This window comes from Lichenostomus cassidix, chromosome 26 (genome assembly GCF_008360975.1).
Source record: "Lichenostomus cassidix isolate B80296 chromosome 26, HeHo_3.0, whole genome shotgun sequence".
In the NCBI taxonomy this organism is placed as follows: Eukaryota; Metazoa; Chordata; class Aves; order Passeriformes; family Meliphagidae; genus Lichenostomus; species Lichenostomus cassidix.
Genome location: NC_139506.1, coordinates 2,633,783 through 2,652,680, shown reverse-complemented (window position 1 = coordinate 2,652,680; position 18,898 = coordinate 2,633,783). Strand labels below are relative to the sequence as shown.

Here is an 18,898-nt window from a genome sequence, read left to right as displayed (position 1 = left end):
CAGCGCCAGCCGAGCGCCGAGCGCCGCCCGCCCACCCCCCAGCGGAAAGAATCTCCCAGGCGGGTAAAGGACAAAATCAGACTTTTGTTTATTAAAAAAATACTTTACAGGAAAAAAATTCTATGCATTCCGCAGGACTATTTTACAAAGAAATAGCTTAACAGTTTGACACTGGTGTACAGTCAGCTACCGACAGCGCGGGGCCGCCCCCGCACACGTGCGAATGTCAATAAATACACTAAGGCCGCACAAAGCAAACAGTCGTCCAGGCAATTGTACACGTCCTCTGGAGGCAGAGACCTTAGATAAATTAAAACCACAGAAAAATAATCGTAGCTGCCAATCAAATCAAATTAAATCACGAAACAGCAATACAGGAGTCGGTATCTTTACATGTTGTACAGAGAAATCGGGAGGAAGTGGGTGTTTGTGTGAATGCTCGGGGTGCCCTGGACACTGCTCAGAGCCCACGGGAAGGTACAGAACAGGCTCTGGGGGAGAGGAAACCATCCCTCCCCTCCTCTCCCACCCCCTCAGCCAGCACAGGGCTGCCAAAGCTCAGCACTCCTCGGAAACTACAATTCCAGAGTTCATCACTCAGGTGATCCACACCCGAAATCGGGGGGATCATGCCCAATGAAGGACTTGGGGAAAGCTCTGACCATCTGCCTCGTCCAGGGAAACTGAACTGTAACACGCAGGAAAGCTGGCAGAGCACAGCAGAGCCCCTGTGCTGCACCTGTGAAAAGTGTTCATCGTGAATCCCCTGGGAACTCCTCGTGGGTGTTCCCCCTCCCTGGAAGAGAATGCAGTAGGTACCTGCACAAAGTGACCTGCAGTGTGTCTAGAGGAGAGAGGAAACCAAAGCCAACCGGCATTTCAGCAGCAAACTGCATTTGCTAGTCCATTTCTAGCACAGCTGAGCCACTTGCCTTTATCCCTGGAATGTTTCAGTCACCAGCACTTGATTTAAAGTAGAACCTAAGCCTCAGTTCTGTGCTTCACAGCTGAACCCTCTGTGGACAGAGCACTTGGTCACTGACAGTTGTCTCCAGCATAAAGTAGTATTTTTTACCTAGCACAGATCACAGAGCAGAGCCTCATAAATGGAGAATTGAGGATTTGCAGTAACTGACTAACACATTCATATTTAGGAACTGTTCTGTACCTGTCTGCTTTCCACTAAGAATAACAGAATTTGAAGGTGTTGGAATGGACCTTAAAAATCATCCAGTCCCAACTCCCTGCCATGTGCAGGGACACTTCCCACTGGGCCAGGTTGCTCAACCTGCCTTTGAACACTTCCAGGGTTGGGGCATCCACAACCTCTGTGGGCAACCAGATCCTCACCTCCCCATCAAATTTCTTCCTAATCTCTAACCTAAATTCCCCCTCTTTTGATTTGTACCCGTTCTCCCTTGTCCTGTCACTCAGTTCCTGATGAACAGCCCCTCTCCAGCCTCCCTGTAACCCCTACAGATGCTGGAAGGTGCTGTGAGTTCTCCATGCTGAACAGTCCCAACTTTCTCAGCCTTAGAATGAGCCATCAAATGTGCCAAAAAGTTTGATTGGCTCATTAAGGAGGCTGCTTTATGGAATCTTAGAGAAATTCAAACAGCAGCTATTTAACATGAGTTATTCAGAAATATTTACTTGATTTGTTCTGCTCAAACACTAAGTGGCTTGAATTCATTAATTCCTCTCTGAACAGCTTTAGCTCATAAAAAAATCAGTGTTCTACAGGTCTTGGTCTGGAAAACATTTGTATCTTCCCCTCAAGGCTAAGATTCTGGGCAACTGAAGCCATGGCTGGACAGTAAGCAGCTTCCCAAGCAATCCCTCTCACACTTGACATCCAGAGTTGAGGTGGAATTTGAAAGTCTGCCAGTTTGGTTAAAGAAAGCACAGCAAAGCTGAGCATGGATTTAGTAAGAGATTCTCCAACAGCTTGCTCCTCTCTCCCTCAGTCTTCCAAACTAGAATAGCATCAGCAACATTCAGGTCATTCAAAGATACCTTTATTTGTGTGCATTTAAATCTGACATTAGGTTTAAGTTAGTAACTGAGCACAGACTGCATGCTGCTATTGGTCATGTCCCTCCATCAAAGAGGGAGTCAGAGCATTTGCCAGGTATTTCAGGCTGTTGTCACAGATTTCACTAAAACTACAGCTTGCAAAGTAGCACAAACCACTCTAGTCTTCCTTCATCCATTTGAAAACACACTATTAGAATTTACAGAGGACTTCCAAATGGACTCCCTCTTCATCCCATTCCAATTTTCCCAATAAAGAGACAGGTTGGTGCATGGGGGCTCTTACTCTGGTTCTTGTGCCTCTGAAGTGCAGTTTGCAGGCTCACTGTGGTCTCTGCAGTGTGGCAGTTCCTGAGTGATCAGTGCTGGCTGCCAGGGAAGGGCACCTCGGGGATGACCCTGAACTGCCAGGGCCAGGGGAGAGGCGTGGAACGGGCACTTGGAAGACTCGCAGACTTGGTCAAAAGGAAAGAACACCCCTGGGAAATCTTTGAATGTGAAGGATGAACTGAAACCACTATTGCCTGTGAGGAATTTTACTTTGCACAACCCTTAAAGCTATGAAATTCCTCTCAACATAAAAAGTGGAAAAAAACCCACCAGAGAACTGGCGGCTCGGTTCTGAGCCGCGCTGAGTCATCTAGAATTTCTGCTAAGATTAAATTACACCCCTGCATGAATCACATTACTTCTCATCATAAAAGCTTTCCATTCTAACACCTTATTTACACAGATTACTAAACGAGTCACTACCACTTCAATCTGTAAATTAGTTTTAAATTGAAATATTTCCTAGTCCTCATTTTTGTACCGAAGACAATACATACATACACATAAGGAGTAATACAGGTTCTAACTAATCACTGCAGTATCTTCTGAGGATTATTTCTCTATCAGTTTAAAATAGTGACCTCTACACTGAGGTGCTAATATGTATATAAAAGCCTACACAAACAATATTGCACAAAGTAAGATTTATAATAGAGTAACATATTTTAGAGACCCTTATAAAGAGAAGAGTAATAATTGATATTAAAAAGATGCATCCAGAACTAACACAGCATCTTTGCTTTTGTCTAGTCTAACATAGTGTTTCAAATCTTTCCTACTCCAGTGAGGATTAGAACAAATAAAGTTATCTGGAGACAGCTTAAGTTGCACCAAACCCCAACTTGTACTCTAAATGTGGGGAGGGGAGAGGGACAGGGAAAAGGGACTTTTCCTTTTGATGACTCGAAAGGGCAGTAATAAATGGGGTGAGTGAAAGTCAAATACAGATTACACGTCAACATCCAGAAATATTGAAAGATTGTTTAAAAACTGTTGATAGCTGACACTCTACACATTGAGCACGTGCTGCTGATTTTTCCACAGTAACTGGGCACCCAGGAGCTACACATGGAAAAAGCAGTCCAATGCCAAAATACTTTGTACTGTGAAATACTAATACAGAACTTACACAGTAAGGCTGTCCTTATTCTAGGAAGTCAGGTATCAGCTCAATGCTTATTATATTAAGTGCATCAGTACAAGGGAAAGTGTGGATCCATTGGACACGTTACAACCCGATCAAAACAAGCTGCCAAGTTGGTTAAGTATTTTAAAGCCTTAAAGTGCTCAAAGATAGCAGTTTCCTCCACAAGACTACCAAGAGGTTCTCTAATTTTGACACTAGCATTTATCACGTTCAGGGAAGATGTATTTTGGAAGCAAAAACCCTCACACCAAACAACATAAGCAGTGCTATGAGAAGTGTTAGGTCAGTAAGTCATTGCATTTCAACAGGAATCAGACACTTGCTTCAGTTCTTTTTACAGGTCACCCTTGTAGGAACTGTAAGAAACATCAACTTCTATAGCTTGTATATAAACCAACATGTCAAAAACAGACATACCAAAAATTCCACAAATCATCAAAAGTGCTGTGCTTTCTCTGTTTTTTGTTTGTTTTTTTTAAGCTTTTTTTTGTTGTTTTGATTTTTTTTTTTTACTTTTCTTAAGCAATTAAAATGAGATGGGGAAATCACTTTGCAAGTTTTCTACAAAAGCATCAATTTCTGGTGAAGATTAGAGAGAAAGTAAAAGTAGGGAAATAACACTGACCAATGGAGTTCAATCATTTCACGTTCCTGGAGGAATTTCAATCTGACTTTGAGAAGATATTCAACATCTCTTTACTTAAACAGAAAGAAGTGGTAGACCACTGTTACAGGTTGTACTAAGGGGTTAAAATACAACTTGAATTTTGCATAATCTGTGTAAAAAAGATATGCTTGACATTTTGGAATGTCACCTTTCTTTATAGAATTATAGGCAAGATTTCTCCAATAAAACATAAGCCAGTTATAAAACTATAACTTCACATCAAAATTTTAAAAAGTTGTTAAAAAAATGTTTGATTATATACATATCACACAGAAGAGCCTGCATGATCCTGTGGATTGTGTTGCTGATCAGACTCTATTTTAAAACCTGGAAGGGGCTGGGCCACCTGATCTGGTTGCACAAGTCCTGATATTGAAGAAACAGAGGAGGAGAGCACCCCTGGGGTAAGCTGAATCTCCATACCTGGTTCTTCAGACTCTATTTTTACACTCACACCTTGGGGTTCACCTTCTGCCTCTGTGTTTCCAGGAGCATTACTGTTCAGGCTTGAATTGCTTTCTGCTTTTGGAGAAGTCTCCCCCACGGGGTGATACTGTTTGAGTCTGATGTGCCAGGCTAAGCTGCAGACTGCTGACACTGTTTTGAACTGGTGAATGACATTTCTAGGGATGAAGTAGATGTCATTGTCACACAACTGAATCCTAGCATAGCGAATGCCTTCCCGTCTCATTTGGTTTAGTTTGGCTTCGTCCACCCATTGAACACACTGGGAGAAGGAGAGATGGGGAAGTTAGTGGTAGACTCTTCAAACAATTCAGCATCCTCCTATTTTCAAGTTAATTCATGTCTAAATCACAATGTTTCCGTTTCATGGGTAAAATTTAAAAGTCAAATGAGAATTGGGATTTCAAAATGCAATTTCTCTGATGCGCACATCTTGAGAGAGGAGAATGAAAAAGATTCTATAGTTATAGTTAAAACCAGCAGGTGTCACATGGGCTGCTTTATTTGGGCTGACAGGACTGAGTTAAATGCCTCCACATCAGATATCAGAAAAAGCATTAATAGGTACACACAACTTCTTAATCAACAGATTGTTTCTACAGTACATCCTGTGACTCATGGCATGAACCCCAGCTTGGGAGAAGGGAAAAGTAAAAGGTCCCTTCCAACTGAACTATTTTATCCTGAAACACAAGGAAATTATCCCAGACAGCTGAGGGCAACTGGGAATACAAAAGGGCTGACTATAGAGAACCTGGGATCTGTCAGAAACTACCCCCAAAACACCAGGAATGAGCTGTCACAAGGGAAGAGTTGATAGATTTGATACCTGTGACACTGGGGGTTCATGCAGGTCCAGCTGAAGTCTCTGCACAACATCAGTGAAGTCTTCAGCATGAAAACAAACCACATCTTTGGTTATACGAGGCTGGTCACTCCTAGAAAAAGATGAGAATTCCAGGAATTTCTGAAGTATTTCAGTTACAGCTCTTCCCAGCAGAAAGATTCATTGAAGCAATGACCTATTTCAGTGTTACACTGTCCACAAAGTCTCAGCAGCTCTCAATAGTGTATTCTTTTGAAAAAGATGTATAATTCATAGATTTCCCCCTTTTCCACTCCCCATTATTCCTGCAGCATTTGTAACAGAAGTGGTGTTTTCATGGACAATACACTGAAACACCTGAGAACTAGCTTCAAACTGCCACTATCAAAGTCCTCTGTGTTCTAGGAACCACAATTTGCCTCAATTCTTCCATTCTGTAATTGGAAAGAATAATTCTGCATTAAGGGGAAAAATGTAAAATGACAAAGTGACTCTGAAGTTGAAGCAGTGAGGATTTTATTCAACAGCTGTGAACCAGAGTGAAGGAAATCCTGGCATCTTTTATTCTAATGATATTGCTAATGATACCATCCAATTTCTACCGTAATTTCTAGTTATTTCAATGATGCAAGCCTAGTTTCTCTGCAAGGTCAACACCAATATCCTGGGTACATGACCTGAGAAAGCAATGCAGCTGTGAAATTAATTACACTGAGCTCTCAGACTACTGTTACAAAAGCTAGAATTATTATACCTGCTCAGGAAAAGAATAATCAGGGATGATGCTCCAGGTTTTTGTGTATCACTAAAATATTCTGCAAGCTGCTGTTACAAATTCTTTCTTGCATCAAGAGGGAAAAATGGGATGGGTAAGTGGGAGGTATATGGCTTGTGGTTTCTAGCTCTGGGCAGCTTTTGTCTAATTACAGCGTTTAAATAATTTCTGATCAGGTTTGTTTTCTGAGGAATTGGGATTTTTAAAGAAGAATAGCTGCACTTACCATTCCCCAAACTGCACAGCCTTGAGCACCCCGACAGCAGCTGTGCTCTGCCAGTCAAAGCCCTGCCCCACGTGGTCAGCGTGAGCTCTCGTCCTGTCCTCAAACAGGACCTCTCGGGGCTCGCTGGTCCGAGGTAGGTACTGCAGGTTCTTGATCTCGTTCATGGACCTGCAGTGGGATAAAAACACACACTGAAGATGTCCCAGACTGTTCAAAAATAAGCATTTGTATTGATATAATAAAATGCTGTGTGCTGGAGGATTCAAAGGAACAAAGCACTTTTCTCTGATTTCTTCTAGGTGTTTATTTGGCGAAAGATTGAAATAAAAGCAGCCAAATATGATTCAGGTTCTGAGATCAAACTTTACAGAACAAATCAAATCACATTTTTGTGTTTGCTTGTGCTGAAAGACCTCCTATAAGAACGTATTGGTATGTAAAACAGAGCTATCTTACAGAACCTGAGCTTCAGTTATTTGGGAGTACATCCAAAAATTCTTCTTGGAATGACAATTAGAATATGCCTCCAAATCTCCTAGAATTTGTTCCAGAGCACTCTTCCAGAGAAAGATAGCTAGTAAACACAATAATTCTTAAGCAGGCAGGCAGTGTTACAAGTGCTTTAGCACTGACATTAGAATGCAGCACGAGCAGTGTAAGCATCTCTGCTGTTTCACAGCATTTCACCTGCCCTCACCACCAAATTGGTTCTTGCCACAGAAATAAGATGAATTAAAGTCTCCTGAAGGATAATAAAAAGAGGTTTTAATCTTAAAGCACTGATCGAGGATATATGAGAAGCACTGAAAGATACTGTGAGGAGCAGTGAAATAAAATAACCATCACAGGTAACATTTGCTTTATCAGCTGAGCCAATTTGAAACAGAAATGAAAGTGAAACCCAAATCTGAATTAGTCCTCTGAAGAGCCAGTTATACATCAAGTACTTTGCTTTTGTTCTCAAATCTGACAGAGACTTCACTGCAATGTTTTACTTTGAGTACAAAAGGAAACCCAAATCTTACCGGCGCCGTTTGAAGGGTGATTTTGGCATATCAGCTGTGGGGATCATCTGCTCTCCCGGCCTCACCCACATGATGGGTCCATCATCACTCTGGGACCTGCACTGCAGTCTGAGACTGGAAAGAGTCCCCCAGGGCAAAGTCATCTAAAAGAAAACAGGAAAACAAAACAACCCACAAAACACACATAACACAAAACACTGGGTGAGATAGAAAAATTAAATGATGCCTTTGGTAAAACTGGTTCAAATCTGCTGTCAAAAGAATTGCATAGAAACTAAGCAAGTTTGAGAGGTAAAAGGTATTCCAAGCTAATTTTATCAAACTTAGTTTTTAGGGAAGTAGAGATGCATGTAGTGCATGTATATATAATATACTTGATTATTTTAATTAGCCACCTAATTCCACGCCTTTCAATTGGACAGAGGAAAGAATGAACCTCAGCAGCCCAAATAAGTACATCAATAAAGAAAATACCTTCTGGTTTTTAATTACTTGGAAACCTAACAATTGCTTAAGTATCTACAGCGCTCTGAACACACCACAAGTTACTGCTTACTCTAAGAAATGGAGATTCTTCCAACATGTCTAGGAATTCTGGGAAGTAGTCCCCAACTTCTTCATCCACTGCTCCAACCAGGCTGATCTGGCGCATGGGTCCTGCTCGGTAGGTGCCACAGCAGTAAGTCCGATTGACCTGAGGGTCAGACAGGAGAAACAACACCAGCATAGCTTTAGTTGTCTGACAGGAGATTCAAACTGACTCATCTGACACAGCTGGGATGAATCTTGGGCTCGTTTATATCTGTTTCAGTAGATGTGCCTTTGGGAATTCACACAGGGACTGTTTAGAACAGAAGAGAAAGAATTCTTGCCTGGACTCCTGACAGGAAATCCTTCTGAAGTTTGAGTGACAGCAAGTGAATATTTGACTAATTCAGGAACAATTCAACACTTCCAGGCTGACTTGAGAAAACAACTACACAAGGTTTAATTGTGACTCAGTCTTCCACCAGAAAGCTTCAATTCCCCACCAGTTTGTGCTGTTCACTGCTGCTTCTACATTTCAAACCGGATGCTCCTGGAAAATGCACATTCCTCATTTCAGTCGTGGCCCTGAGGTCCTTCCCCTGGGACTGCAGTGAAAAACCTCAGTGTCCTCCACACAGTGGCTCTGGTGATGTTGTTATAGTATACACAGAAAATTGGCCAGAAAGCAGAGGAAATGAAATGTTTAGCTGGAAACCCAGTCCTCATGGACATAAGGATTTTAGGAAAACCATTTACAGTAGAACCTGCTGGCAGTGCTGGGGCCAGAAACACTTTAATCTCACAGCTCGTGGACATCTCTAGAACACAGACTGTCCCACTTTCCCGGGTCATCTGGAAACTTTTCTTGCCAATTTCCTGTTCCCAGAGGAGAGGTACTGGCAAGAATCCAGCGTTCTGGAGCCTCATCCTATGGACTGCAGCTGTAATGTGCCATATGGCCACAGAGGAGGTTCTGTGTAGATACCACAGCTAATTAATGTTATAGAGCAGAAGCTCTGCCATAATTAGTCTGTTTTGCACACTCAGTTGTGTCTGAGCCTCAGCCTTCCATCACCCTTCAGTCTGTGTTGTAAGGTTGAAAAACTACAGCTGTTTTCCATGGCTGAGTGGTGGGACAGTACAGACAATTTCTGGTAAATTTGCAATTTAACAGTCATGTTCACAAAGTGTGATGCCTTTTAAAACTCCAATTACAGATATGTGGATGCAGCAGCTTAGCGTTCAGTTTCAGTTTTGCATGTTTAGTCAACAAACCAGATGTCATTAAATTACTCCATGCAGCTGTTAAAGGTAAATTAGGAGAGACTAATAAAGGAAGAATAGAGTTACTGCTGCAATTTTATCCTCTAGCAGCAGCCATGGATATTTCACTTCTTAATTATAGGACTTTAGCTCACTCCATTTAGTTCAGAGTAGGAACACTGCAACACCACAGCAACATTTTAGTTCTGTGCACTGAAAGGAAAACTAAGGACTAAAATGCTCTGGTCCTTATCCAGTGAAGTTTAACTGCCTGGCACTATTTATGTAAGTGGAGACAGAGCACTTCCAGATGAGTTCTGTGCTATTGAAACCACCTGGTGAGAGTCACTAGTATTTCACAGGTGTTTGTCATGAGTTAAAGTGAATTATAATTCCATATGCAGTTTTTCCTTGTAATGTTTTCAAAGGAAATGAAAAATGAGAAGCTTTGACTTCAGTTTTTTTTTAATGCACTGAAACAATGAAAAAATAGACAAGAACTCAGGAGTTGTAACTGGAACAGTAGAAATACTTTAGGGAAATACTAGATTTCAACACTTTGCTGGTTTTTAATAGAAATTAAAGGAATATACCCACTTGAGAATTAAACCCAGGACATGTTTACACTGAAAACATGCACCAGCCCACAGCAATCCCCAGCAGGCTGTAGCATTCATCTCAAGCCCCTCAATCACAGATGTCTACTAGTTTAATACACCATAACATTTTTTTACGGCTTCTCTCTCTCATTCTTAATTCCTTCTGAGCAGCAAACACCAACACCACTGGTTAGGCCAGTGGTCTCAAGAATATGATGTAATGAACATCTAAAAGAACAGGCACCTTGCTCTTCCTTCACAACTGGGTGATTTAGTGTCCCATGAGTAAGTAACCTGCTTGCTGCACCTTTGTGCAAACAGCTCTGGCCTTTCATCCACCAAGTTCTCCAGATTCCCTCTTCCCAGCTCTATTCACTCCACAGCCACCTGCATGCATCTCTCATTTCCAAGGAAGAAAGCTGAGATGTTGAAATAGCTGAAGTCACTTTGTTACATCCATTTGGACCTCTCTCAGTGTTTTTTATTTTTGCTTAAAGTTCAACTCTTGTTTAGGAATTTAGCCAGGGTCACTCCAGTTTACACGGCTGCCAGAAGTCAGTAACTTATTACCACAGCACCTCCCTTGCTATAATTTGTTCCTTGTGCTTCTTTAAAACCAACAGTGGATCACAAGCAGCAACTGCCACTGTTTTTACTGCTGCAAGAGGACAATGGGGACAGTAAGAGACCACTCAGGCAGCCTGTGCCCTTTCAAATGCCACACAGCCATCACTTCTCTACTCCACACACCCCACACTGACAGTGAGTTATGGGCATGTTTAAAATTAGCTCTGGAGTGCTCATGGAGACATTTTCTCTCAGCTGCACAATGTGCCTATCAGTGTTTCCCACACTGGGGTGAGAACAGAAGCAGACAGAGGCTGTGTTTCCTGTCAGAGGCACGGAGCTGGTGTTTATTTGCATGTTCCTGAGCCACCCCAGCCTCACCAAGGGTTAAGTGAGCAGCACAGGGTGAGGAGAGGACACACAGATGAGGCACTGGAGACAAATGAGGTTAAGTCTCAGAAGTTTCTCTCCAGTTGCAGGAAAAGCATGAATCAGTTGACAGCAACAATATTTCAGCATGCCAAGTCAGCTATAAAACCAACCACACAAACACTTGGCTCCAAGGAAGAAAGCAAGAGCACAAGGCTGCTTACTACTGAAGGACAAGGCAGTGACACACCAGCACAGCAAGGGTGACATGTTTGACTAAAATCTGACATACTGCAGGACCACTGGGCATTGTTTATATGACTTACGTGACAAACCAAGTGAAGTTTGCAGTACAGATGCACAATTTCTCCATTTCATACTTTGCTAGCTACTGCTAAAAAAAGAAATTGCCCTTCCAGAAACAGAAGAGTTCACATCAGAAGAGACAACCAAACTATAATGTGGTTTGTTAACCAAAGCTCTCAGGGATAGAGTAACCTGTTCTGATAACAGGTGTAGAAAAACTTACCCAGTTATCACCTGTTGGCTGCTTCTCCCACCTTCTTCCCAGAAGGAACAGCAGCTTTATGCAAAACCTACTTCCCCAATTCTCTTTCCTGGCCTCTTCCCAGAACCCCCACACACACCCTCTGTGACAGTCTAACTGTTCTTTGGATCAGAGAGAGAATTCATCAGGCAGTTGATCAGTTGGGGAAAAAAAGCAGAAGTGTTTTTTCAACTCTAAATATATTCCCATTCACTGAGTAGAACTAGAAGCAGTTGTACTGAAACAAGTGATAAGGAAAATAAGAGTTCATTCTAGCTGCACTGCTAAGAGCTTCCAAATTAAAGTGTGCCCTTATGTGAGGAAAGCTTACAAATTACTGCTTAGTGATTTGAGACTTGAAAGCTCTCAGAGCCCAAGTGAACAGCTCCAAACTAAAGGTGAGCTCCAGCACTGAAATATTAGAACCAATGAGAGCAAATGCAAGCAAAAGATCTAGAGGACACTGAAGCTTAATTATTTTAAGATACTGAAACAAAACATTTATGTAACAAATACACATTAGAGTGCTTTGCTATACTCACTGCCCTGAGAACAAAGGAATTCACCTTGCAAGGCAGTTAATTATCACTAGACTTCTACCAAGTCTTTCAGATTAAAGTCCTTGTTTTGAATACTTAAATTCAGTTTCTCTGAAAACACAAAAAAGCTGAATGTTGTGCAAGCCAAAGGTCACATTAACTTGCAGTTTACAGATCAAATTTTGACTCCTTGACACCAAATCTCCAGGATTCAAGACTCACTAGAGCTCCAAATCCCCTGGGCACAGGTGAGTGCAGCAAACAAACTCATGCACAGAGGAGGAACCCAGAATGGAGGTGACTTAACTGAGTATCTTCGATTATAAATAATCAGGGTTACAGCACACAATAGTGTAACACGTTCAATCTGCAGAAGCACACAAAGTGTCAAAAGTGAAGCTTGGCCAATCTGTTCACCCCTCCCCAGAGCTGCCAAGGAACAGCAGGACAACAGGCAGGCTCATTCTCCCCAGGCCCTCGAGCAGGACATTGCAGCCTTCTCCATTTCAAGACAAGCCAGCTTGCAGAACCTGGGTGAACCCATCCCCAGTTTCAATGTTTCCTTCAGCTTTTCCATCATCTGTATTCTCTGAAGAGCTCTGCTCCAGCTGCCTGTGACAGCTCCACTGCTCTGTTTGCTCAGTGAGAACTGCACCAACACACTTCAGCCAGAGAGGATTAACCAGGTCATGCTGGAGCTGGGTTTAGAGAAGTGGTTTAGACCAACTGAACCTTATGTCATGACTCAATCTTAATCAAGTTTAGACAGTACTTAAAATAGAATTAATTGAAGTACCAGCAGACTATAACCCAGTAAAGCCTCTTATTTATTACCATACATTCCTCATGTGTATTTATAGTGCCAGTATTCATGTTCACAGGACATTCACCAAGAAAAAACGCAATTCTTGAATATGCCAGAGGCTCTGTTTAGCCATTTCAGGGGTCATCACATACTCAAGCCAGAATGCAATCAGGACACTAAAGAACACAGATAAATCACTAATACAGAAGACTTTAAAGCCCGACCTGTGGACAAATTTCACACCTGCAGCATGCAGGGACGCATTGTGCAGAAGTACTCTTGCCCATATGCTCAGAGACTGTTTTTAGGGTACTCTGCACCCAAACACAGCTCTGTCAGCACAAAGAATTACTTAAACCAAGAAAGAGAAGCTGGTTGAAAAATAAGTACTGCAGCAGCTAATCATTGTCCAACAAAAAGCCAGGTGTCAGGATTATTCATTTAAATGGTATTCAAAGACTCCACAATGACCATGCAGTAACTTTCTGTAAAGCAATAATTATTCTTCCAATGCAAACCTTGCTTACAAACATTTGGTAAACCCTGCAGAGATCCAAACAGCCCATCCACAAGCACCAATACTCCAAAATCTGTTGCTAAAGGTGTGCTCCAAACACACTGAAGTGCACTCCACTACGGAGTTTCAGATTCATCCTCCCAACAGATGAACTAGTAAATGTAATTAATGTCTTCAGTAAAGATCTTAAGAGTAATCAGCAGTTTGAATCCATTCTCAGAATAAACAGAGAAAAGCTTTATTCAATCAAAAAAATTTATCTAAATGGTAATCTTGTTGTATGCTTGTAGATACTTCTGAGTTTGATCACAAAACTAAAATCCAAGGGAGTTTCACACTGGAATCTTGGAATTACTTTAGTTTTTACTGTTGCATCCATTTAAGTTACATGGAGATACAGTTTCAGAATTTAAACTAGTTTAAGCCTACTGTGGAAACTAAGGGAGTAAATAAAATTAAACTCCTTTTCCAAGGCAATTAAAAACATATTCTAACCACCTTCAAGTTGGAAAGTTTAAACCACATCAGCTACTGAGGGAATTAAGACTTCAAAAGAACTTGTCAATCAGATATACTGAAACATGAAAAGTAATGCCATTGCAAAGAAAACCCCCCAAAACCAACAAACCCCAGCTCTACTGACTAGAAAAGCAGTGCTAGCATTTGCAGTCTATGCAACTCTTGATACAGACTTGGCTGTTTTGAACAATCTCAGTGTTCCCCCAAGCTCAGAAGAAAAAGATGATCAGTTCAGATCTCTCCTCAGGTCCCTGACAGCAGTGTCTGAGGTGGAATTCACCAACTACCAGAGAGCACAAAAAAAGCTTGAAGCAGAAGCAGGAATAAAACAGCACAATAGTGTAGTCCTAACATCATCTTTTTTAATCTGCTTAGAAAATAAATTTGTGACTTCACTATTTTACGCCATCCCTGCTCTGGACTAATGAGGTTAAATCAAATCTAGGTGTTGTGCAACTTTTATGCTTTTAAACAGTTCTTACCTGAGAGTGAAAATTTGAAATTGTTGTTGTTTCAATGTCCTTCTTGCCCAAAATTTCCATTTTCACTGGAGTGTTTGGAAAGTTAAAAGCAAAGTAATCCAGGAAGTCTGGTAAATAAGCAGCTGCTCCATGCACTATGGCTAAAGCATAGTAAGCTGCATTTTTATCATTTTCACTGAATGACAACGCAAGAAACTCTTCAGCAAATCTCTCCATCTCCACTGGAGACAAAAATGAGAGTTCATCCATGTAAGCATGCAGGACTAGGGCACCTCCATTGGACTGATGCTCCTCGTGAATGAAGTTACTGAATTTAGTGCCAGTCTTCAGGAAGCTGCTGCGAACAGAGTGCTCCTGGTGTGTCACAAAGGGGGTTTGTACTCCCTGGGGTATCCGATATTCCTGCATGCCCAAGTTCAGTCTGCACAGCTGCTCATCCTTCAGGTACCTGAAGGATTCCTTGTTCATTTCCAGGTTGTCACACTGTCCTTGAGACAGAGTCTCCTTGTCAATTCGAGTGAGCCCAGCACACACTGTCTGCACTTCCTTGTTGTACATCTTCAGGCGTTTTCCCCTCACATCTTCCCGGTGTTTCTTTTTCTTTTTTTTCTTTATCTTCTTCATAATAAGACTGTCAGCTCGCTGGGTTTTGCCATTTTCATCTGGAGTTTCTGGCAGCAACAATAAAGAGAAGATTAGAGTTCTGCAGTTGCAGCATATTCACCCCAAAAGAATTCAGGCCTCTCACTTGCTGAAGGGATCTATTCCCAGGGAGACTGGCCAATAGTAAAACATTGCATTTTTGGTTGTATAATTGAGCCAAAGTCAGGGTATCTACTATTATACAAATAAAGCCTTGAATTAAGGAAAACTACCAGAATGCTAGCTTAGTATTTTAGAATTACTTCCATTTTAATAGATTAGAATATCTTTAAAAGGAGTCTGTATTTCAGAACATCTATAATTACATACATTAATAACTTCTGACATTTAAGGCAGTGCCGTGTAGGGAAAGAGGATAAACAAGTATGTGTAACATTTAAACACTAAGACTTTCATTACAGAACACTTCCCTGATTTTGGACACATGATACAGAAGCAAAACAGCATAGAGCTGAAGAGGTACAAGCTTTACTGACACTTAGAGGTAAAAAATATTTAAATAAATCTTAGACTGCTGATCTTTTAAATTAAAGGACCCAAATCATCTCATCAACAGCTTCAGCTCTATAGTTAACTATCCAGTTAATGGAGAGAAAGAAATTAAGAGGCCGTTTTGGTTTGTTTGAGGGTTTTTTTAAAGTTAATCAACCTCTAAAAGGCTGAGAGATAAAACGTAAAGAAGTAGCTCTGTCAGGCAAAACGGAATAGTTTAGGTTGTTAATCTTTCAAGAATAAAAACTAATTCCAATAACATTTAGCAAGGGACAAAGGTAATTAGAAAATGTGATGCTCCAGCTGTTAAAAACTCAATTGCCAAGACAAGATTTTAATGTGCCTGAATCAAAGAACCATTTCATCCAACAATGCCCATAAATCTCCAGGAGCTGTGTTACCACGATAGCCACGGGGATGAGAACAACCAACATCTGACCAGAAGACGCAGTAACTAAAGTTTTACAGTTTCCCCTCAGCACAGGGCTTTGTGTTAACAAAGTTTCCTTCCTTTGGCTGCACACTGATACTCCTTTTTATCCTCTCAGAGCACTTGCAGCTAAAGAAATAAAACATGCTACACTGTTTTATGAGAAAGGGTGTAGTGATAAACACAGGCAGCTCCGAGTTTTTCAATGTAACCAGTGTTTAACTGGATCATTACTGGTTTGGTCTCGGAGCTCCTTACTGGAGAGGGTTGACCTCCATAACAGCCTGGTGGAAGGAACAGCGTTACTCACGGAGCAAAAAAAGAGTTGATTGCTTAATCATCACTTCGTACAATAGTCTTAGGACCTGAAATACAAGTTTTCACCGTGCTGCTGCAGCCCTTGCAAACAGCAAAGGCCCTGATCTTTCCATCCCAGCCAGGGAAACCAGGAAAAGCAGGGTGGTATCCCTTGTTTTGGGAAGTCAACTGAAACGGTTCTTGGAATGACATTTTCTGCAAGACTCGGATGTGAGGAGTGCATGAGTTTGCTCAGCCACTGGGCTCTCAAGTACAAACAGCTTTACTCACTGAGTGAACGTGCAATTCACACAGCAGGTATTTGTCCTGGTGGGACGAGAGATCCCAGGCCGGAACTAAACAAGAATTTCACGTCACCACTGAGCTGTTGAGAATACTTCCCTATGCACGTTTCTAAGAACATTTGTTTGTTAAAGTTCTCTTATTTTAAGCATTTCTGATTTAAAATATAGTTTAAAAATCCCACACATTTTAATTTAGAGTATCTTCCTGTTTGAAGTCATTCCCTAACAGCAAACAGACACTGAGGAACCTTTGCATTTGGGAGCTTCCAGTGAACACACGTCTGTTTTCAGGATAAAAGCTGCCCTGGCTGCTGCTGGATCCACTGAACACAGCAGAGTTCCACTATTACACTGAGTAACTGCTGTATTCAGTGAAGTTAACAGTGACATTATAATAATGCCTGGCAATCTTGAAGGAAATAAAGTTTTAATTATTCCTTTAAATAAATAGAAAGCCTCCAGCACCTCAAGCACAAAAAAGCTGTGGATAGGTCACTAAAGTATGGGCTCAGCAGTGAGGCAGAATGACAGCCGTGCCAATAACTCTAAAATGATCAGAGACATCTCACAACTGAATGAGAACCACTATTAAACAGTAAAAACAGTGAGGCTGTTCACTGTCACCTGGGGCCTCAGATAAGCATGGTATAGTCAATGTAACAGGTATCTTAATTAGATTATACATCAAAATAAAAACTGATAGTCAGGAAAAGAAATACAGCCCCATCCCAAAAGGTGCTACCCATACAGCTGAGGACAGGCAGCTAAGAGCTTCAAATTAGCAAACGGCTTTCCTCTGCAAATCTGGAATTTTGATGCTCATTTTCACGCTGTTTAAGCGTTCATTAAGAAGCCTTATTTAACTCTGGGTTAGAACTGACACAGTGACACTCCAGAGTGCAAAGATACACTGCTCCAAACTTTTGCTAGATAAACATTGATAAAACTGCAAAGGTTTACAATGAGTAGCTTTTATAGTCATTATTCAAGCACAGCGGTGTGGAAGCATTAACCAGTGGAGAAAAGTCTCTCCTAGCAATAGTTTTGTCTGTTCTTAAGGCAGTCCTATCTAGAGTTTACTCTACAGACACTTGACTTCTGTAAGCAAGTGTATCTCTGGTTTCTTTGGCACAAAACCTGCCCATACACTCCTCAAGCATAAGTCACCACATTATATTTTCAATTACAGCAGCCTTTGCAGTTATTTTTTATCTGTGTTGCTCTCTCCAAGTGGCTTTTTACTATAACAAATCTCTGAGCAGAACCAAAACAACCATTCTGTACTGCTAAAAAAAATAAAAATAAACAAAACCACACACAGCACACACCAAAAGCCAGAGATATTCTGGCCTTTCTATTAAAGAAAACACAGAATAATTCAGGTTGGAAGTGACCTCTAGAGATCATCCAGTGCAACCCCCCCTGCAAAGGCAGGGTCACCTGGAGCAGGTGACACAGGTTTGGGTTTGGAAATCCTCCAGACAGGGAGACTCCAGGACCTCCCTGGGCACCTGTGCCAGTGCTCTGCCACCCTCCATTGAAATAAATTCTTTCTCATGTTGAGCAGGAACTTTTCCTGTTTTAATTCATGGTTATCGCGCCTTGTCCTGTTGCTGGGCACCCCTGAAAAGAATCTGGCACCATTCTCTGACACCCGCCTTGGAAATATTTGTATGGAATCAAGAGATGCTTTCTCAGGGCACTTATTAAAAACAGCAGAACAAAATTAAAAAACCCAGCAGCTCCTCAGCTCTAGCACACGTTAATGCAAGCACAGAGGGGAAAAAGCTTCACTGCCACAGCACCTGCACGTTGAACTCGCGCTGAGGGCCATTCTGACAGCAGCAGCAGGAGCAGCTCCGTGCCCGGGGCAGCAGCGCCGTGCCCGCTACGACACGGCCGGACCAGGGCCCCGAGCCCGCCGCGCCGCCGCCCGAGCCCCTCCACAGGTGCTCCCGGGGCTCCCAGCGCGCCGCTGCCGCCGCTCCGCCCGCCCTGCCCAGCCCGCCCGGGGCACCCGCCGGCCCGCGACCCCCGCGCTCCCCCCGCCGCTCACCTCGCTGGCTGGGCCGCCCCGCCGCGCCGTCCGCGGGGCTGCCGCGCCTCGCCTTGTGGCCGGCGGGCTCGGCGTGGTGCCGGTGGTGGTGTCGGCGCTCCCCGGGCGGCGGGAGGCTGAGCGGGGAGAACGTGAACAGCCCCGCCGCGGCGGGGAGAGCTGGCGGGGGCAGCGGCTCCGCCGGGCCGGGCCCCGCCAGCAGCGGCTGGCTCGGCCGGGCCCGCTTGGCGGCCGGCGGCTCGCCGGGTGCCGCTCGCCGGCGGCGGGGCCCGCGGGGCCGGGCGGGCCGGTCCGCTGAGGGCGGCGGCGGCGGCTCCTCCGGGGCCCGCGGCACCGCGGCGACCTGCGCGGCCATTTCAGGGGCTCCCTCACACACATTTAAATGGCCCGAGCGCCGGGCGCCGCCGCGCACGCGCCGCCGCGGG

The 18,898-nt window shown here is 43.0% G+C and overlaps 2 protein-coding genes across 2 annotated transcripts in view; both read right to left on the bottom strand.

The window, feature by feature from the left end:
• Positions 1–64: 64 nt before the first annotated feature.
• RSBN1 (round spermatid basic protein 1) lies at positions 65–18,870 on the bottom strand. The gene is made up of 7 exons (XM_085082846.1): positions 18,474–18,870; positions 14,231–14,901; positions 8,052–8,189; positions 7,496–7,638; positions 6,471–6,638; positions 5,473–5,581; positions 65–4,905 (listed from the first exon to the last, which is right to left on the bottom strand). Exons 1-7 carry the CDS (start codon positions 18,826–18,828, stop codon positions 4,444–4,446), a joined length of 2,046 nt encoding a protein of 681 aa, XP_084938972.1. The 5' UTR covers positions 18,829–18,870; the 3' UTR covers positions 65–4,443.
• Positions 65–18,898, bottom strand: part of AP4B1 (adaptor related protein complex 4 subunit beta 1) — a 45,539-nt gene continuing 26,705 nt past the window's right edge. Inside the window, exon 11 of the transcript XR_014856578.1 lies at positions 65–1,007. The gene's annotated coding sequence lies outside the window, so the exon portion shown is untranslated. The remainder of the gene's footprint in view (positions 1,008–18,898) is intronic.

Coding starts and splice junctions, on each gene's coding strand:
- RSBN1 (XM_085082846.1), bottom strand. CDS start 18,828: ATGGCCGCGCAGGTCGCCGCGGTGCCGCGGGCCCCGGAGGAGCCGCCG. Junction 7,639..8,051: donor AAGAATCTCCATTTCTTAGA/GTAAGCAGTAAC, acceptor GTTTTCTTTTAG/ATGACTTTGCCCTGGGGGAC. Junction 5,582..6,470: donor GCTGTGCAGTTTGGGGAATG/GTAAGTGCAGCT, acceptor ATCTTTTTCTAG/GAGTGACCAGCCTCGTATAA.